This window comes from Penicillium diatomitis (genome assembly GCF_028827545.1).
Source record: "Penicillium diatomitis strain IBT 30728 chromosome Unknown utg000001l_segment0_segment0, whole genome shotgun sequence".
Taxonomy (NCBI): domain Eukaryota; kingdom Fungi; phylum Ascomycota; class Eurotiomycetes; order Eurotiales; family Aspergillaceae; genus Penicillium; species Penicillium diatomitis.
The window spans coordinates 836,489-855,769 of NW_026623173.1; the positions used below are offsets into that span (position 1 = coordinate 836,489).

Below are 19,281 nucleotides of genomic sequence, written 5' to 3' on the forward strand. Positions count from 1 at the left end.
CTCCAGTATCATCTTTGGCTATTGATGGCTCTAGAACATCCATCTGCATTGATACCATTCAATCACTCTCGTCTCGCTTTCGTCTCGTCGATCTACGGTCGCGTGTCTGGAAGGCCTGTTTCTTCCGGCATCCACCGATCCCCTGTCCCTGGAACACCAAAATCGAAAAAAACAGACGCGAGCGTGTTTCAGTTTTCTTTTCGCAGGTGCATGGTTTGACGCCTGAAATCGGCTCGGAAGTCACGTCAACCTTCTTCACTGGGAACTCAAATCCTCCACGATCGCCGCGGATCCCAGACTCTCCCACGCTCTCGGAGGACCTGCCTTCGACCATCCTGTGCACGGTACCCAATACATCCCTACAGTAAGAACCGCGGAATCTAAGCTTAGCCCGTCCGCCCTGAATCTGAATCTGAATCAGTGAATCCTGACCCGAAGGCCCCCTCTTCCAATCGTGATAAGGTGGGCCCGCCTGTCCAGATCCTCCCAGTGCTCCTCTCTGCACTTTTCGACTGAGGATCGTCATCCCCTCCGCAGACTCTTTCATCATCTCCACCCTTTCCCTTCACAACTCACCTCAATCCCGCCAGCCACACCTCCGCCATCCACCCCCCACGAGCCCCCGAATTCCGTCCAACCCACCCCCTTCCCCTCCCCCATCGTCGCGATCACGGATCATCTGTCTGGAGACGCATCCATTCTCAACCCTCGGGCCTAACGTGCCGTCCTCCGTTGCCTGCCCGATCATGGCGCTGGACCTTCAGCCGCCCGACGGTCGCAAACGGGTCAAGGTCTACGAGCTGCGGCAAAACGACTGGTTCGATCGTGGCACCGGCTTCTGCACCGGTCACATCTCCGGAGTATGTGATAACCTCGCGCTCTCCCTGCCTTGCATCACCTTTTCCGTCGCGCGCAGTTCGTTCGTCGATGCGCCCACCAGTCGCTCGCGCGACTTGTTGATTGCGTGGCGCGCAGAAAGTTCGAACCGTCGGCAACCCGAAGACGTCCGCCAACCCGACGGCCGTCCTTCGCAATGGTCAAGCTTCCTTATGACATGGCCAATTTGACTAATGGGTGTTTCTTTCCGCGACTGAACAGGAAATTCCCCGAATCTACGTGGAATCTGAGGACGAACCGATCCGTGTCTTGCTGGAGTCCAAGATTACCAAAGAGGATGGCTATCAAAAGCAGCAAGGTTGGTCTTTTCACGGCCTCGCCACGGTCGAACTATGCCATCGAGCTGGCAAAGGGGGATGGAGACGCTAACGTGGCTACACTGCCAGAGACGTTGATCGTCTGGACCGAATCGGATGGCACAGATATGGCGCTCAGCTTCCAAGAGGCCGAGGGTTGCGCAGTGATCTGGTAAGACCGAGGGAGAAACTTGGGCAGCGCGCGCGTTGAAGAGCATGGAGAGGCTGACGAAGGGCAATGTTCATCGTTGTAGGGATTTTGTCCATTCGGTGCAACAACAGTTGCTCAGCGTGGCTGCCGCAGATGACGCTCTCTCCGATGATTTGGACAATTATCAGCCGATCCAGTTGCAGGCTCCGGAGCTGGGCAATCTGGCCGATATTGAGCAAATCGTGCGCGCCGCCAGCATGACGCAAGCCGGCCGCGATGCGCTCTCGAAATTCGTCATCCGCGACGAGTACATTGGTAAACTGGTCCCATTGGTGACCATGGCAGAAGACCTCGAGAGCTTGGTCGATTTGCATCGGCTGTGCAACATCATGAAATCGCTGATCTTGCTCAACGACAATACCATCATCGAGACGGTGGTTGCCGACCAAATTATCTTGGGCGTCGTCGGTGCTCTGGAATGTAAAGCTTACCCTCTTCTTCGACGCGTCGTAATCCGTCCATGTCTGACGACCTAAATTCGAGAGACCCGTTGGCTGATGCAAACCCATATGAGAACAGATGACCCAGAATTCCCCACCCACAAAGCAAACCACCGACAATATCTCGCCGACCAGTCTCGCTACAAAGAAGTGGTCCCAATCAAAGATCCGCTGATTCGCAGGAAAATTCGAAGCACTTGGCGATTGCAGTATCTCAAAGATGTCGTTCTTGCGCGCATTCTCGACGATCCGACCTTCTCTGTCTTGAATTCGCTCATTTTCTTCAACCAGATGGAGATTGTGAATCACATCCAATCCAATGCCCCCTTTCTACGAGAATTATTTTCCGTCTTCGATCCACGATACAACGATAACAAGCGCAAGGACGACGCCGTTCAGTTCCTCCACCAATGCGCCGCAATTGCGAAAAACCTCCAAGCTCCTTCGAGGGCCCAGCTGTTTGCCAATTTCATCAGCCATGGCTTGTTTGCCGTGATCGCCTTTGCTGTCAAGCACACAAAGGCTGCCATGCGTACGACCGGCATAGACATCCTTATGGCGTTGCTCGATCATGATCCCGTGATGATGCGTGGATACATGCTCAAGGCTGTCAATGAGAAGAAAACCCCGCTGACCGACACACTGATCGACCTTCTTCACGCGGAGACGGATCTGGGCGTCAAGAACCAGCTTGCAGACGCAATCAAGATCTTGCTAGATCCTCAAATTCCCATGCCAGAATCACTCGGTCGGGCTGGCCCCGACTTCTTCAAATTGCGCTCCTCCAACCTCCTCTCCGATGCATTTGTTCAGCAGCACTTTGATGATTCCTCCAAGCGCCTCTTCCAGCCACTAAAGCACATCGCCAATCGCATGTCTTGTGAGTTCTTCCTTCGGTCTGGGACAACGAACGGGTTGCGAAGAAGGGAATATCATTGGGGTCAGAGCTAATATCATCTTGCTAGTGAATGAGCTCACCTTTCAAGAGGTCACATTGTACTCGCATCTTGTCGATATACTCACATTCTTCGTCCGACAACACTTGTTCCGCACCCGCAACGTAATTCACAGCGAGTCTCTTGCACCTCGAGTGGCTCAGCTCCTGACCGTCCCGCAAAAACACCTCAAGCTGGGTAAGCATTGATCTTGTGGTTGATTCTGTCATTCCTGTGTCATCTACTAAGTCTTCATCTGCCATCAGTATCCCTCAAATTCTTCCGTACCCTGATCAGCCTTCAAGACACCTTCTACCAAGCTCTCATGACACATAACAACACCTTCGGACTTATTCTCGACATTGTATGCGAGACGATGCCGCGCGACAATCTTCTCAATTCTGCTTGCCTCGAACTCTTTGAGTTCATCAAGCGGGAGAATATCAAGCCGTTCATCTTGCACGTGGTCGAAAAATACCGGGACAAGCTTGACCAGATCACCTATGTCGATACCTTCCGAAATCTGATTCTGCGGTATGATCAAATGCAAGGCAATGGTGCCGACGCGGATGCGACACTGTTCAGCCAGGACGAGAATGCGCCGCAGCGGCTACCGTTAAGTGGCCAGCGTTGGCAAGGTGTGAAAGAGATGGATGCTGCTGAAGAAGAATACTTTAATGCGTCTGACGACGAGGACGAGGTATGTGGTTATCACTGATAAATAGGCTCCTCTCCTTCGCTAACATGTGTGATAGTGGACACAAGAAAGCCGCGCTGCAGTCGCAGAGACTGCTGTGGCTAATGGCTCGGCGTCACCGGTTGTCAAGCCCTTGGTTGATTATCCCGACGACGACGAGGATGAGGACGCCATGGATACCAAGCCTGAAGCTGCCGCCGCTGCAGTTGGGTCTATGGAGACTCCGTTCCCACAGGTGGAAGAAACTGCAGTTCCGCCCTCTCCAGAGGCAAGCTCTGTATCGGAACCTTCATCACCTGCGTCACAGAAGCCTTCTGCTCCAGAGCGACTTGCCGAGAAGCGCCGCCGCGAGGAAGAGGACGAGGATGAGCTCGTGAAACTTGCTGCAGGGCCAAAACGCAGAAGCTCGCTTAGTAGCAACTCTGGATCCACAGTGATGAATCGAAAGAAGACTCTATCGATTGGATCAATAGGTTCGGTCGATAAGGCAGGCGCTCAAGGTGTCATGGGAACAGTGATGAGTAGCGCGCCACCGAAACGAATCGCAATCAACATCGGGCCCGTCAAGTCTGCATCACCGGATAGTGCCCCTTGTGAAGAAGTGGTACCCGATGCTGGTAGCGAAAAGGAGAACCAGGATGAACAGAAGAGCGAAACAACGAGTTGATCTCCTTGCTTCTCTTTTTGTTTCTTTTGATCATCCATGCCTAAGACGAGACATTGCGGCGCCACTTCACCTAGTCTCCCAAAGAACTTTGGCGTGCTGCTTATGCGCTCGATATGCTCAATTTCACCTGGGCCCCCTATCCCCTCCTGCATCCACTCCCTCTCTCTCTCACTCACTCTCACAAACACACTTCCATGACAGCTCCCTCTCCATATCTGTTCCTGCCATTTTTGCGAGCTAGATACCCGAGCCAGCGCAGGATCTTCATCAATCAGTGTCCATTCTCGAGCTTTCTACTCCCTTCTTCTTACCATGCCTTCTTGTCCATCACGTCTAGCGAGAAATCCTCCCTCCTCTCACCTTCTTCTGCCTCTCTTCTTTGACGTCATTTCAAGTGAAATACTTACCCATATGCTTACGGGATGGCTTTCATTCCCGCGGTTTTCTGATCTCTCCTTGTTTTTGTTCTTGTTTTTGTTTTTGCGTTTCTCTTGGACGGTGCGATCATGGAACGAACGATTGAGATGTGTACATTGAGTCTTGCTCTGTCGGCGTAATACTGGGTCAATGGCAATTGGATGCATTGGAGGCGGCCGAAGCCGTGGTTGCCTATCTTTCTCTTTTCATCTCCTACTGTGCCTGTTATACCTCTTCGTACGAGCATATTGGGTAGCCTGTCGTTAATTATGCCCGGCCACGCAAAGGCCCTTGTAGACGCTTCTCCAGCATTGAATTCCGATGAACTAGGCCGTAAACGTTTGGGGAATCAACTCGTAGGTCCTTCGCATGACTACTCCCAGCTTTGTGAACAAGTCACAACACTCGGTGGTAGTTTCGGACAAGCTTGCCACTTCGCTTTGGCTAGGGACAAACACCATTGTCTTCTACTGCCACCTAACCCCATGTACGATATAGTCAGCTACGGACCGGACGGCTCAGGAAGTTGAGGACTTCAAAATGGCAGTATTCCACTAATACACCGTGCTTTGATAGCGTCCTTTAAGAGAGCTTGGAGTAGGACTAGGAACGAGCTAATTACGAAGTCAGGTCTAGGACCCGCTGTCGGTCCCGTTCAGATCAGAGCTTCTCTTGCCCACGCACGGTCTTGCTCCGCGGGGGCCGAGGCCGAAGAGCTTTGTTCCACTCTTCGCGACGTCTGGATAGAATCGCATTTAATCTGCAGTGCGCAATTTGCACACTACTGGGTGGTGTGTATTCAAAGGCCATGGATCCCAAAGTGACATCTAGTACTTTTTGTACGTACACGGCCACTCGAGAAGATACGACCACTACCATCTTCTTCATCACCGGCAATCCTGGGCTAATTGGGTACTACCACCCATTCTTGTCTCTGCTGGCCGAGAATCTAAAGAATGGCCCGTCTCAAGATCGGCCTGCAACAGTTCAGGCATGCAAGGGATCAGATGAAGCTTTTCAGATCTATGGGCGCAGTCTCGGCGGATTTGTAATCGACTCGGATGAGAAGAGATTTGAACATGGGGACAGACGTGCAAGCCCCGGCGATTCGCAGACGAGACTATACGACCTCGAGGATCAAATCTGCTTTGTTCATGATTCACTCAATGCACTGATGGGCCACAATGCCGCTTCAAGTTCAACGCACTCTCTGGACAACGAATCCTGCAGCTCTCCCAGAAAGCGCAGAGTCATACTCATCGGTCATTCCGTGGGCGCTTACATCGCGATGGAAGTCCTGCGCCGACACCGCGAAGCAACCAGCGAGTCCGTTAAAAGTGGTGAAAGAGGTGTTTACGATGAGGGTTTTGACATTATCGGAGGTGTGATGCTGTTTCCTACGGTGAAGGATATTGCGCATTCGCCATCGGGGCAAAAATTAACGGTTCGTCTACTTTCATGTACCTCACTTTCGCAGCTCCAGATATGAATTCTCCCCTCGCTCTAAGAATGCTCTGAGTCGGTAACTAATCTCAAGACCTGCGGAAAATGCTAGACTCTCCTGTCTCTCATTCCTCATTTCGCAATGGTAGTCAGCTTTATAGCTGGCATTTTGACCTCCATTCTGTCTATGAGTGCTTTGAAATCAGTGATCAAGCTGGTCATGAGAGATCCCCCGACCCATGCACTCGAGACGACAACTTCATTCCTGAAAAGTAGTCAGGGAGTACGACAAGCACTGTAAGTCTTGCATGGTACTTCGCGTATTTGTGCTCATATCTGCAGTAACTATCTCATCCAAGGCTCTGACTGACTCTCCTCCCCCATACAGACACATGGCAGCCGATGAGATGCGAACCATCACATCCGACAAATGGACAGATGATACCTGGGGCGTGGCGCAGACCCAAGACCCTGTCAGTAGGCTCTACTTTTACTTTGGTCGGAATGACCATTGGGTTGCGGAAAAGACCAGAAAGGAAATCATCGCCATGAGGAGCTCCACGAAGCGAGAGGATGGATTGGGCCCCCAGATGATTGTGTGCGAAGATGGGTTGCCTCATGCTTTTTGTTTGAGTAAGTTTGGATTCTTCTTCAGAATACAAGTTTGACGCTTAATGACTTCGGTCATGGATTAACAGTCGTGTCTTAGAACACTCTGATGTGATGGCTCGCAAAGTTGCGGCTATGATACGGGAAATTGCAAGTTGACGAACAGGGTTGCGAGGTTAGCCATGCACTGTGATTGCGTGTTACGAATGTTTGGATCTTGCCAGCTCTTCATCATTGCGATGGCACAGGGTGAGCAATAGGAGGCAGACGAAAAGAGGTGCGAGATTTTGAAAGGCGCCTTGACTGTATCGGATTGTTTCCTTGGAAGGCAGAAGTTCGCCATGGGAGACTAGCGAGTTATGCCGGAAGGGCAGAATGGATAATAATCGCCACTTTCAAAAGAGATAACCTCTGCATCAAAGTAGCTCTCCAACCGATGCCCGCGTTTTCTCAGCTCAATTCACTTGCCCGTCGTGGGCCTGGTATGCAAAACCCGCACGTCGGAAGAGATCACCGAGCACATCCCCTGGTTGACCTGCTGATGGTAGCGGAGGCGGAGTTTGGTAAGTCTGCTGTGGTTGGTGAGGCACCACCGAGTATCCTGGTGCGTTGTGATAAAATTGAGACGAATGCTGCTGTGGCGGAACAGGCTCTTGATACTGTTGTTGTCGCTGCTGCGGCGCTACTTGCGATTGAAATTGCTGCTGCTGGTGCGGCAGGGGCTGGGCCTGCGGTTCATGATGTGCCCTGACACTCCACCCATCATCTTGTGCACGCTGTTGCCCAAACAAATCCTTGAGCGAGACTTGACGTCCCATAGCCACGCTCGCCTGAACTTCCTCCAACGGCGCAACTTGATTTTCCGCCAGCAGGGCTGCGGCATGGAGTCCATTTTGCTGAATCGCCTCCAGGCGCTCTTGCGCCGTTTTCAAGCTTTGTCCCGCGTGAGCTGCGCATTCACGAATCTTTTCTGCGTTGACTGTACGTGCTTGCGCAGTTGAATTTGGCGGAGGCTCTGAGTAGATCCAGATTCCGTAGATGCGTAGCCCAGGTGCGCTGCCACCGCTTCCTCGTCCCGTCTCTGTCATCTCACCTGCGGCATTCTCATCCGCTTTGAGAATCACATATTCCTCCGTCAATTCCACGTTCTCGGCATCCGTCAACTGTAGATTAAAGTTATTCAATCCACGTCTGTTCAGGACAAACGCTGTGTATCGATCCTCCCCGAGACTACCCTGTGTCATTTGGCAAACGAAGAGGGTACCCTCTACCCCGGTTTTCTCCCACTGACGCGACGTGGGATTGAAGAGGTATACAACGGCATACTGGGCAAGCGAGAGGATGGCAATGATGTCGGAGTGATGCCGGCGCAGGACAGAGAGGTTGATCTCTTCGTTGGTTCGGGTTGGAGGAGGTGGCGACTGATGTTCTGGGTCTTGTTGCTGCATGAGCTGTTGATGTTGCTGTTGTGGCTGTTGTAGATCGGAGAAGTACGCGGCGTCTGATTCATAGTCAGTCAGCTGGTTGTTGGCGGGATAGGTAGTGCTGCCGGATTGGCTGTAGTTATTTGTGCGTCGGGGCTTGTGGGCGTTTATAGTAGCCATGTTTGTAAGTTGGAGGGCATGCGGGTTGATGGGAGAATTTATAACAAGACTTGTGTGTAGGAGACTTCTGAGCGAGCTCGTGCCCAACTTAAAGCGCGGCTCCCTGCCACAGAAAAGCGGCATGTCGATTGCGCTGATAACGTATCGGCGGCTGATAGCGGTCGCATTGGTAAAGTAGGGCATTTGCCGCATACGGCGCATGGTAGTAGTACTGTTGTATCCGATTGATGTTCAAACGTGAAAATTATCTTTGAGGGATGTACTTCTCAAAGAACGGTTTGAGCAAGATGTCTTGATACAGAGCTTGACTTGAATCAATACTGTTTCATTTTTCATTGTCTCTTGAATACTTCAATTAGCCAACCTAAATGCATTCATGTAAGTCGAGGTTGTCGCCCAACCTGGATGAAAAGGCTTAGTTCCAAGGTACTACCTCTTTCGTATTCCCACAGTGACCGCTATTTGTAGCCGTAGCAGCCCGCGGGCATATCGTCATCGGACCGAGTGACCCGCCGAGCTTAAACTCCCCTCCTGCGCTCGCATCTCCACTGCTCCCTCTATGCGGGCTGCGGGCAACACTGCGGCCATTGCATCCTCAGCCCACGCACAGAAAGGCGACCGAGGTAATCGGCAAAAAAGTCTACGTATTTTAGACATTATATACTGCAGTGAGTTGGCCCTTCGTGTATTTCCGCTTCAGTCAATGCTGCGGTATTGTACTACCAATTGCCGATTCGAAAGAGACGTTTACACGAATGCTGATTTCAAATTTAGGCTTCCTAAGTGATACCCAACTCAAGTCATCACTCGATTCATGACCCGGCGACAAGCGCCAATTTTATGAATTTCTACCCCGTGCGAGTGGAAAGTCGAGAATCGTGCCGCGCCTGCGCTTTCAACCAGACACTACGCTCGAGCCGTTCTGAAGATTGCGAAGCATGCCCTACAAGCGCGACTCTCAATCATCCTGGGAATTTCTATCTGTGAGGTCCTTGCACCATGTCGACCGACGAGCAGCAGGCGACGCGACCTCCGGGAGCGTTTCCCTCTGACCAATCTTTCGGAGAATTTGAGGACATTAGCCAGCCGGGACTTGATCTGCAGTCCCTGACTCGTGCTATGAAGTCGAGGAAGGCCGACTACATACGCCGACAATCTGTGTCGGTGAAAGTCGGTACATGGAATGTAGCCGCGATCCCAGGCACCGAGAACGATATCGGAAGATGGTTCGTGCAGGGAGAAGGCGCGAGCGAGGCATTCTCCGGCTTCAAAGACCCTCAATCTCGCGGCCACATTGTCACGGGCCAGTCGACATCAAAACTGGACAGCGAACACCAAAAAGGCAGCGAAGGTACCAAGACAGCCTCTGAGCCCGGTCCAGAAGCAGTCGATCTATATGTCCTTGGCCTTCAAGAAATTGTCGATATCTCTTCTCCCGCCGAAGCCCTGCGGCCGTATACCGATCAAGGGCCTGCAAGACGGTGGAAGGAAGCTGTGCGCCAAGCGTTACCAGCCGGATATGAGTTAGTGTCCGAAGTTCAGCTTCTAGGCTTGTATCTCACGATATACACATCGCCTGAAATACGCGATAGCATATCGTCCGTCAGCAGTACCTCGGTTGGCACAGGGCTGATGGGATACATGGGCAACAAAGGTGCCGTTGCAACTCGAATAGTCATTGGGGAAACCACTCGTTTGGTCTTTGTCAATTGCCATCTTGCTGCAGGATCAGACAAAGGCAGTCTTGAGAGACGCAATTGGGATGCTGCACAGATCATCCAGCGCACAAAATTCGAGCTCGTTGAATCAGAGGATGGACAAAAGGAGCGTCAAAGCGAGAACATTGGCGAGGAGGACTTTGCGTTCTGGTTTGGTGACTTGAATTATCGACTTGATGATATTCCAGGGGACGACGTGCGGCAAGTTTTGGCTCGTCATGCAGAAAACGCATACGACTCTGCTTTACAGAGCAAGCTTTCCAGGTCAAACAGCCGCCGGAATTCACATGCCTCTGATTCAGCTGCCGATTCACAATCTTCACCCTCATCGGTCGCCGGGGAAGATGAAAATCCAGACCCAGTAGCTGATGAGGACATTGATCCTCACAATGACCCCGCATCGCTTCAGACCACTATCTCATCCCTCATGACACATGATCAATTACGTACGCAACAGAGGAAGGGAACCGCTTTTCACAAGGGCTGGCGGGAGGGTGAGATTACTTTTTTGCCGACCTATAAATATGACGTGGGAAGTGTGGCCAGGTTCGATTCAAGCGAGAAACATCGTGGCCCCAGCTGGTGTGATCGTATTCTCTTCCGCACACAGCAAGACATCAACAAGCATGAGCGGATGAATCGTGAGGCCGAAGACGCGCGGAAACGCGACAAGGAGATGCAAGATCGGGGCTTGGACAAAGCAGTTGCAGACTATAATGTCTTGTTTGACTATGATCCAGAGGTCGACGGCTCTGTGGACGGCGATGGTTATGAGTCCGATGCTGATAGCGCAGGAGATAACACAACGTCGCCCATGCAAGAAGAGTCAGAGCCGGATCCAATTCATCAGCATCATTACGGCTCATATCAGGGCATCCTTTCATCCGATCACAAGCCTCTGAGTGCCAATTTCACGCTGACCTTCGATGCGGTTGATTCAAGACTCAAGGCAAACGTGCATCAAGAGGTTGTCCGTGAGCTAGACAAGGCCGAGAACGAGGCACGACCAGGGTTGACGGTTGTTGTGGACACCCACATTGATGAGAAAGGATCAAAGCACGACCCCAATATGGTCTCTTTTGGCGAAGTCAAATATGACGTTCCGGTTCATCGAAGTCTAACCGTGGCGAATACCAGCGGTGCTCCTGCCAAATTCTCATTTGCCGAGCAGGTTGGACACGATAACAACTCAGATGATTCTGCAAGTTGGTTGGACGTTCATATTCATCATTCTACCGACGCTGAGCCAAGTCTGGGGGTGTCATCAAATCCCCACAATTCCCATACTTTGCATCCCGGAGAAGTGGCTCATATTGATGTCACTGCACATGTTCGCAGTATTGAACATGTTCGTCAACTGAACAAGCACAAAGCAAAACTTGAGGAGATTCTCGTTCTCCACGTGGACAGTGGACGGGATCACTTCATCTCAGTCTGCGGCAAATGGATGCCGACTTGCTTCGGATGCAGTATAGAGGAATTAACCCGTATGCCTGAGCAGGGTGCTAGAAGCCAATTACGCGACAGTGAGATACGGAACGACAAAGAAACCGAAGAAGTTCGACTTTCGGCTCCACGTGAGCTTTTCCGACTGACGGAATGTATTTCAGACTTGGCAGAGCGTGCCGTGGCAGAATGGAGCATGATGAAAGGTGAATCAGAGGAAGAACAGCCGCCATGGAGCAAGGAGCCAGCTGGTTTCGCGTGGCCCTTCCAGCCAGAGACATGGACTCTTACAGATCCTCACACTCGCGCGTCCCTTCTTACTTCTGTTCGAGAATCACTCGACACCAATGAGTCCTTTTCGAGTGCCTTCACTCCCGAAATTTCGTCTTTACACCGGCTTGAGGTCATGGCAGAGACTCTTTTATCTTTCCTTAATTCAATTAGCGACGGCGTCGTCACAGCAAGCGTGTGGCATAAAATGGAACAACAAATCATCTCTCGCGAGAGATCCAAAGCGCCATCCTTGTCATGGGAGGAGACACAAGCATGGGTTCTTGAGAGCTTAGCTTATTCTCCTGCGCACAGCGTCTCCTTCACATTTGTCACTTTCATGCTGGCGCGTCTCGCTAATGAAATTGCACCTGTTCCATCGGCTGCGCGGTCACATGCATCCCTTCGGAGGACCAAAACATCAAGTGAGGAATCCACGCCAACCAGCGCTTCGTCTCGGGATTCACGTCAGCGATCGTCATCGCACTCAAGTTCGCCATTTGGCATTCAGGCTTCTTCGGCCACAGCGAAGGCCCTCGTCTCGGGAGGAAGCTTGAGGCGCAAATCTCGCTTTGTAGATGCGGACCCCGAATCTACCGCTGTAGCCGAAGCAGCATCACGTCGTGAGGCCGTGGAGACAGCGCTAGCTGAAGTATTCTCGAGAGCCTTGATATCATCGGACGTTCCTCTTCCTGCAAGAGATAAGGATCGACGCGCTTCAGACGAGCGCAAGAGAAGCATCATCGAGCCATTCTTAAAGATGGTCGGTGTCGATGAGCGAGGCCCATCAGGCGGGCGATGACCCTTTTACAATTCCTCCTTCTTTCACGTACATATTCAATCGTGTTGCCGGTGTTGGTAGCTGCTTCTTTAGCATAGTATTTAGATTCACGTGAGGTTGGCCGCTACAAGTCCCGTGGGCAGGCGACTGTGTTTGTGGGGTTCGGTTGAAGAGAGATGGGATATAGACCGTTGTATATTTTGAATGTGCTATGCAGAGTATCATGACGGTGCTAAATCGGAATTTCCCCACCAATACAGAAGTTCTGGGGGAACTATACAGGTCAGAGACTTCCTCCAGGCTACTGTCTTTTATCTTGACATTTTGATGTTCACATTTACACCTGAAACACTTCGAACCTTGCCGGCGAAGGTGAAAGACGCCGGTGACTGTGCTCAGTGTGCTGTATTTAGAGTCAAGTCCCAGGTCGTCGCAATGCGTTGACTATGGCCATGACTGGTCACCAATGATGTTCTAGCGTGCAGCACCCCAAGCAGATTCAAATGTCTGCTGCTGCAACGGTGAATTTTTCGACGACGGCACACCCGTTGACTTTGCCGGCATTGTCTGTCTACCATACGATGGTCCGGGTGTCGTCTTGCCCTTAGACTTGTACGTTGATCGCGAGGAAGGAATCGTGCGCCGCGACCCAAACATTTGCTGAGCTGCTTGTATACAGCGATGCGTAATGCGGCCTGGAATCTGACATATAGATATGGCTAGTTGCGCGGGGACCACAATGCATGCACAAGCCCAGTCCACAAGAGTAAAGGCATAGCTCTGGCGTCGATGGGAATTGGCGCGCTGAGCCGCAGCGGCCAGTGCTATGGCATCGCGGGTCTGCGCCTCTAGTTCCTGGAAGCGCGTGTCGGTTTGCAGGGCCGTGAGGGTGGTCCGCTTCTCATACCGACGCACAGCTCGATTGAGGGCATCGATGTCAGGGCCCAGTGCATGGCGTGCTTCCAAGACCATTTGCGCAATCAGATCGGGTGTCACTTCGGCCTTTGTTGGGGACTTTGCATTGAGTCGGGCAGCGGCAGCCTCGGCGACGTGAGCTTCGAGCTCATCTAGGCGTTTAGTGAGATCCTGGAATGTCGCTGAACTGACTTCCTTTTCGTGTGTTGAAGCTACCACTCGCTGAAGGTGGAGGGTGCGCGCCTGGCCAAGCTTGAGGAGATGGGCAAACGGTCGAATCTCCGATGCGAGCAGGAAGATGGTGAGATTGTAGTTCGATACAAGTCCCTCCGAAGGTCGTGACAGACTCGACCGAATGGCGTGCAGAAGCCATGTGCCCACAATTGGACACACAAAGCAAGCGCCGAGGGCGACTAGTTCATGGATTTGGAGCTCTTTGATGGCTTTTAGTTCTGCCGCGGATTGCACATGTCTTTCGTGACCTTGGCCCGCCCGTGATTCACGGGCCTCTGCTTCATTCTCATCCGGGTCTGGGATTTCTTCTTCGACCGGTCCTAGTCCGTCCTGATCCCTTTGTATTCCTTGTGCTGATCGGTACCAGTCCCTGATGCAGATCTTGTGTCAGCAGACCACCACGTGTACAGAAGTGCACTCGGGATAAGATCACCCAACTTGAAACATACCATGGCAGTCTCACAGACCAATTGAGGAAGATGCCTGCCAGCAAGATCAGAGTCACGTCCGTCACGAACGAGCTTCCACCTTGGAAAAAGACTCCCGCGATAGCCGGCAGTAGCGCTAGCACTAGCGGCGCCGAGTGCCAGTGGGACTCCTCCGTTGACTCTGGCTCTTCCCGATCATGCGCAACCCGGGGAAGAAACAGATTATCTGTGGAGGATCGAATGGAGTGCCGCGCTTCAGATAAAGAGTCGGAGAGAGTTGAATTGCGACGTTGGGGCCATTCGTTGGAAGGTTCTTCCAACAGGGTCGTGGCGCGCGCCGAGAGGCCTCGGCGACGAAGGGAGTTGTGAGTTGGGGTATTGCGGGGCGGCGGTGCGGAGTCTGAGGGAGCAGACGATGAAGGCGGATCGGCCATCTTGGGCAGAGTGCCAAGGGCAAGCTATGGGGGTGTGTGTTGCGAGTGGATTGTCCAGGGAAGCAGCGAGACCTCTTTAGTCTTTTCTGATGAACTGCTGTCAGGCGGAGGTTCTGCAGACGTCGATCGGTGGTTCTTTGATGAGTGCGGAGGCAGATGTCACGCGACTTGGAGAATTGGTGACGTCGGCTGAATTCCAACTGGCGACTTTTGTCATTTTCCACACTCTCAGTGCCTACTTGCCGATCAAACCGATCACTTTGGTACCGATTGAACATCTTGAATAATTTGAGCCGATCTAGAGCTGCATTTCTGCGATTTGAACCTGTCCGAAAAAGCATGCAATGTCCTGTTTTTACGAACTCGTGGTCCTAGCGACGAACATAAGATTTGACTTGTTCCCGGCCTGTGCCTCGGCGCAAGCCGTCATCGTGCGTGAACCGTCCACCGGACAAAACGAGAGTAGATGGGGAGTCAATGTAATGCTCAGCAGCATGACAAACACATCAGCAGGTTCGCTTCAATTTGATGATATGCCTCTGCGGAAAAGCATCTCTGTAGCACTCGTCCCAATCTGACGGATGAAGTGCACGGAACCTCTCGCAGTCTCGCTACAAACACCAAGGAGCAAGCACAGATGCACAACCCGCGTCGCCCGAAGCTCGTGGACTTTCCACAAGAAACTCGAATAGATTCACTGAGCTCCAGGTCGAGGCCCCTGATGTGATCGTAGCAGGCGGAACAAGCTCGCTCCTAATCAGCGCGCATCAAATCAACACGATGGCAGACGGCTGAAGCGCAAAGACATGCAGCAGTTGGCATGTCGATCCATCTGAGATCTGGGTCCCGTCTGAGGGCTCTTATTGGTCTGCTGGGCCCGAATAGCCCCACCCGGACTGGCCCTATTCAACCCCCAAAAGGGTAATATCTCATCCTCACCAAACGTCCAGTTCCAGCAAGAAAAACGGTGGTCGCTCATCACGAAACTGCTTTGATCGCCTGCTGCCTGTTTATACTAGCTTTACATCAAACATGTCTCATTACTGGCCATGTTTTTCTACTGTCGTGGATTTCCCAGCACGGAATCCCCTCCTGGAGCCTAGCATCAGCGCCGGCCTGTCGCTCATCGGAATGATAGCTTCGTATATGCCTCGCTTCAGTCCGAAGATGTCTTGATCTAGGCTACCTCTGAGATTAGATTGAGACGTTCCATGAGACCATCTCAGTCTCACCAAGATTAGCATGTTGGTCCAGGCTGCTTGCTCTTCCTGAGCAACGAGGATGCCCCAGCGTTGCCTACGCGCTGTTACATTCTTAAGCTGTGCAAGTGGTTTCCTCTTGAACAGCCCTCTGGTCTTCGAATCTTGACATACAAAAGGAAACCACAAGACCTCATCTGTTCCTGTCGAAAGGATTTGAGTCAATTGACTACCTTCTGGAGAACCGGACTTCCAGTTCAAAATCCAACCAGACCCGGCATCCTTGTCACCATGGAGGAATCCTACATTCGCTACCCAATGGCCACAGTCGTGCCATTACTCTCCATCTTGTCAATCACAGTATGCATCACACCTCTCATCCTGCATGCAAAGAACCGCAACCTGCCCGCCACCAGTCTCATCTGTTGGACAATCCTATTGAATGTGTTCAACATTATCAATGCCTTTATCTGGCCTACAGATGACATCAACTCGTGGTGGAGTGGAGTCGGACTATGCGATATAGAGGTCAAGCTCATGGTTGGAAGCTATGTGGCTTTCCCAGGTGCTCTGGTGGGCATCTTCCGTGGTCTGGCCGTAGTCTTGGACACGGCGAGCACCACGCTCGTCCCAAGCCAGACTCAGCGTTGGCGAAAACGAATTATCGAGCTGGTTTTCTGCGTCGTGATTCCTTCTCTTGCCATGATTACCCATATCATCTGGCAGAAAAGTCGGTACCTGCTCTTTTCCATCTCGGGCTGTGTGAACAACTTCGACGAGAGCTGGGTGACCTTTGTCTTGGCCTACATGTGGCCCCCAATCATTTGCTTGATTGCTGCGTATTATGGCTGTATGTGACCTTGCCTTGTTTCCATCTCGACTGCCATCTGACATACTCACGCTCTAATTCGTTTCCAGGTCTTGTTCTCATTCGAATGCGCAAGTATCGCAGCGACTTCAGTTCGATTCTGCGCTCTGCAAATAGCCGCATGAGCAAATCCGGCTTCTTGCGACTTTTCTTCCTTGCTTCGACCATGCTTGTGGCTATTCTGCCCACTGAAATCTATGTGCTCTACTACGACCTGACGCTTTCACTTCCCTGGCACGCGTACTCGTGGAGTGCGATTCACGGACCAGAGTGGTACGTGATCCAGAAATTTCCCACCTACGGCCAAGTCTTTTTCGACCGTTGGACCCCTATCGCCGCAGGGTACATGCTGTTTATCTTCTTCGGCTTCGGTCGTGATGCGACGCGCATATACCACAATTTCTTCTGGCGCATTGGTCTGGGACACTGCTTCCCCATGTTCGCTCAACCTACCGACTCCACTTCTAGCGGCAGCGGCTCAAACTCCACCACTCTGGTGGGATCGACTATCAGTCGCGCTAAGCTGTTATTTTACTGGGGCAAAGGTACCAATTCAAGGTATGTTGTCTGTATCTCATCGGTCATGCAGAGCTCTTTGACTAACTCATTGTAATCAGCGGACACGACCACAGCTTATCCTCGCAGTCTGACACCGGCCGCAAGCCTGAGGACCGTAATCGCGTCCACTCGCGCCATCGCCGAGGCCGCGGGACCTCTCGGCGCCAGTGGTTGCCAAACTTCTGGTCGCGATCCAAGAACAACGCTCGCCGCGATGATGAGACTTTGCTAGACCTATCCCAACCATCCCAGACGGTTTGTACCAGTGCGTGGGCAAGTACGAGCCAGAGTCGCGGTAGCTGTGAGCTTGATGCTGCATGCTCTTCTGGACCTAATGACGGCATCAAGATTAAACAAGTCATCAGCCAGAACAGCGTGGTGGAGGTTTGATGTCTTTCCCCACCCCCAACTTCCAAGATCGGTGTGGAAGGGCGCATGGACGGCATCCTGCCCGCCTTTTCATTTCAGCGAGATTGGCCACTAGCCCAGTCTCTATTTTGTATTTCGCGCACACTTTCTCTTCATTTGTGGCACTCGGCAGGCTCCGAGATGTGCAGCAAGGTTAGCGAATAATAAATTTTAATCGCACCGTCCGAGCAGATTTCACAGGCGCCGGACTTTTTTTCTTCGCAGATGTTTTATCGAAGTAGAGTGTAATTCAGGGTATACTAGTACAATAAAATCACAATTGAGAGCAGGAATGTATTTCGAGATCGATTGGGGAGATTCATGCTCGACACAAGGGGGGCAGTGCGCCAGATTCGGTTCCACACTGACGGCACGACCTGTATACATTGACCCGTTCAAGCAAGCGCTAAGATGTATCAGGCTTGAACCGACGCCTGTCGGCAGAGGAGGGATCGGGGGAGTTGTGGAGTTGCGCGAGTTCCGAACAAAAAAGGGCGGGCATTTACTGCTCCTCGGAGGTGTTCGCGGGCCGGCTAAGGACCTCGAGAGAGCCTAGGGGAATATTGCACGTTAGTTAAAATCGCAAAAAGCGAGGATCATTTAGATTCATCGGAAAAGACGTACGCTGGACAATGTTCAAAGAAGAGTGTCTCTTGCCATCGGCATCCTCGTAGCTGCGCATGCTAGCATCGCCCTCCAGATAGACAAGAGTCCTGCATGGGCAGAGTCAGTCATATATCTTGCTTTACGACCTCATTTCCCAACATGGCCGACTCTATCTAATCTCAGATCCCTCGACCTGAAACCCTCAATACGTACCCCTTGGGCAGACTCATAATGTAATCCCGCTGGTTTCCCTCGGGAAGGAAGCTCGCCACACGGAACCAACTCGTCTGTCGGTTATCCTTGGGTCCGAAGGAAGTGCCGATAGTGTACTTGAGGATATCTTGACCAGAGGCAGTGGATTGCAACTCGGGCTCGTTGGCAAGGCGGCCAGTGATGATCATGCGGGCAACGGAGCGCGAAGCGGAGGAGCTGAAGTTGCGCGAAGCCTGGGCGGCGGTGCGGGCAAGGCCCAGGGTTGGGCGCATAGAGGTCAAGGCGGACATGACGATTTGTTATGAAGATGATGCAGGATTCTCCAGGTGGTTAGGTTGAGCTTCAAGTTATTTGATTGCTCCCTGATGGTTGCTACACTTCGGTACAAAAGCCGCCGACGCGGAACACGCGCGCGCGGCCGTGTCATGTGATCATCATCATCTCATAGCGGGAAACGTTGGCTGCTACGTGTCCGGCAGATTGACACTTTCTATCTAGCCATGGCAAAGAAGACATCTTGTGATGGAATTGGGGATATAATCTCGGTCACTGCTGCATTTTCTTAGTGGAAGCTACAACAGGTGACATAAGCGGAGGTTCATCGTGTAGTACCAGGCTGAGACGCCAGTAACGACTGCATTATCTCAGCACGGCGATTGCAAGCCTACTACATTACTGTCCGTTGCCCGCTGTCCTTTAGAGGAGAACAATGAACATAGATACACGTCGGCTATTGAGAAGTTGACTCCCTCATATCAAGATCCGTCGGTGCTGTGATATTCAGATCTGTTCTATTTTCAGGATAATAAAACGCTGTTACGACAACCTCAATACGCAGTCTAAACTTAGTTAAGGCCAGGATTGGTCCACGGTATACCGTCAATACTCTTGAAGTGGATGTCCATGACACGTCCGTGATACTTTTCCTATATTTGTTGGCAACATAGGCTTTAATTCGTTCTCTCAAGCCTTGTCTACCCAAACAGT

The 19,281-nt window shown here is 51.9% G+C and overlaps 7 protein-coding genes across 7 annotated transcripts; 4 read left to right on the top strand and 3 right to left on the bottom strand.

Moving 5' to 3' along the window:
• Positions 1 to 746: 746 nt before the first annotated feature.
• Positions 747 to 4,143, top strand: N7539_000243 (SMEK family protein; the record flags this gene model as incomplete). Its single annotated transcript, XM_056929847.1, has 8 exons — positions 747 to 1,004; positions 1,099 to 1,195; positions 1,284 to 1,365; positions 1,448 to 1,824; positions 1,924 to 2,724; positions 2,810 to 2,977; positions 3,046 to 3,479; positions 3,535 to 4,143. The coding sequence occupies 8 exons, from the start codon at positions 747 to 749 to the stop codon at positions 4,141 to 4,143; spliced, it is 2,826 nt and encodes a 941-aa protein (XP_056794140.1).
• Positions 4,144 to 5,368: 1,225 nt separating this feature from the next.
• On the top strand, positions 5,369 to 6,771 carry N7539_000244 (bifunctional triacylglycerol lipase/ester hydrolase; the record flags this gene model as incomplete). The annotated part of the gene is made up of 4 exons (XM_056929848.1): positions 5,369 to 6,004; positions 6,116 to 6,300; positions 6,392 to 6,636; positions 6,713 to 6,771. The coding sequence occupies 4 exons, from the start codon at positions 5,369 to 5,371 to the stop codon at positions 6,769 to 6,771; spliced, it is 1,125 nt and encodes a 374-aa protein (XP_056794141.1).
• A 296-nt stretch (positions 6,772 to 7,067) lies between these two features.
• On the bottom strand, positions 7,068 to 8,417 carry N7539_000245 (Dcp1 family protein; the record flags this gene model as incomplete). Its single annotated transcript, XM_056929849.1, has 1 exon — positions 7,068 to 8,417. The coding sequence occupies one exon, from the start codon at positions 8,415 to 8,417 to the stop codon at positions 7,068 to 7,070; it is 1,350 nt and encodes a 449-aa protein (XP_056794142.1).
• A 798-nt stretch (positions 8,418 to 9,215) lies between these two features.
• On the top strand, positions 9,216 to 12,452 carry N7539_000246 (phosphatase family protein; the record flags this gene model as incomplete). The annotated part of the gene is made up of 1 exon (XM_056929850.1): positions 9,216 to 12,452. One exon carries the CDS (start codon positions 9,216 to 9,218, stop codon positions 12,450 to 12,452), a length of 3,237 nt encoding a protein of 1,078 aa, XP_056794143.1.
• Positions 12,453 to 12,905: 453 nt separating this feature from the next.
• Positions 12,906 to 14,442, bottom strand: N7539_000247 (uncharacterized protein; the record flags this gene model as incomplete). Its single annotated transcript, XM_056929851.1, has 2 exons — positions 12,906 to 13,950; positions 14,030 to 14,442. 2 exons carry the CDS (start codon positions 14,440 to 14,442, stop codon positions 12,906 to 12,908), a joined length of 1,458 nt encoding a protein of 485 aa, XP_056794144.1.
• A 1,490-nt stretch (positions 14,443 to 15,932) lies between these two features.
• On the top strand, positions 15,933 to 17,457 carry N7539_000248 (pheromone receptor; the record flags this gene model as incomplete). The annotated part of the gene is made up of 3 exons (XM_056929852.1): positions 15,933 to 16,491; positions 16,560 to 17,067; positions 17,127 to 17,457. 3 exons carry the CDS (start codon positions 15,933 to 15,935, stop codon positions 17,455 to 17,457), a joined length of 1,398 nt encoding a protein of 465 aa, XP_056794145.1.
• Positions 17,458 to 17,977: 520 nt separating this feature from the next.
• On the bottom strand, positions 17,978 to 18,584 carry N7539_000249 (single-stranded DNA-binding protein; the record flags this gene model as incomplete). Its single annotated transcript, XM_056929853.1, has 3 exons — positions 17,978 to 18,027; positions 18,100 to 18,188; positions 18,295 to 18,584. 3 exons carry the CDS (start codon positions 18,582 to 18,584, stop codon positions 17,978 to 17,980), a joined length of 429 nt encoding a protein of 142 aa, XP_056794146.1.
• Between the last annotated feature and the right edge of the window lie 697 nt (positions 18,585 to 19,281).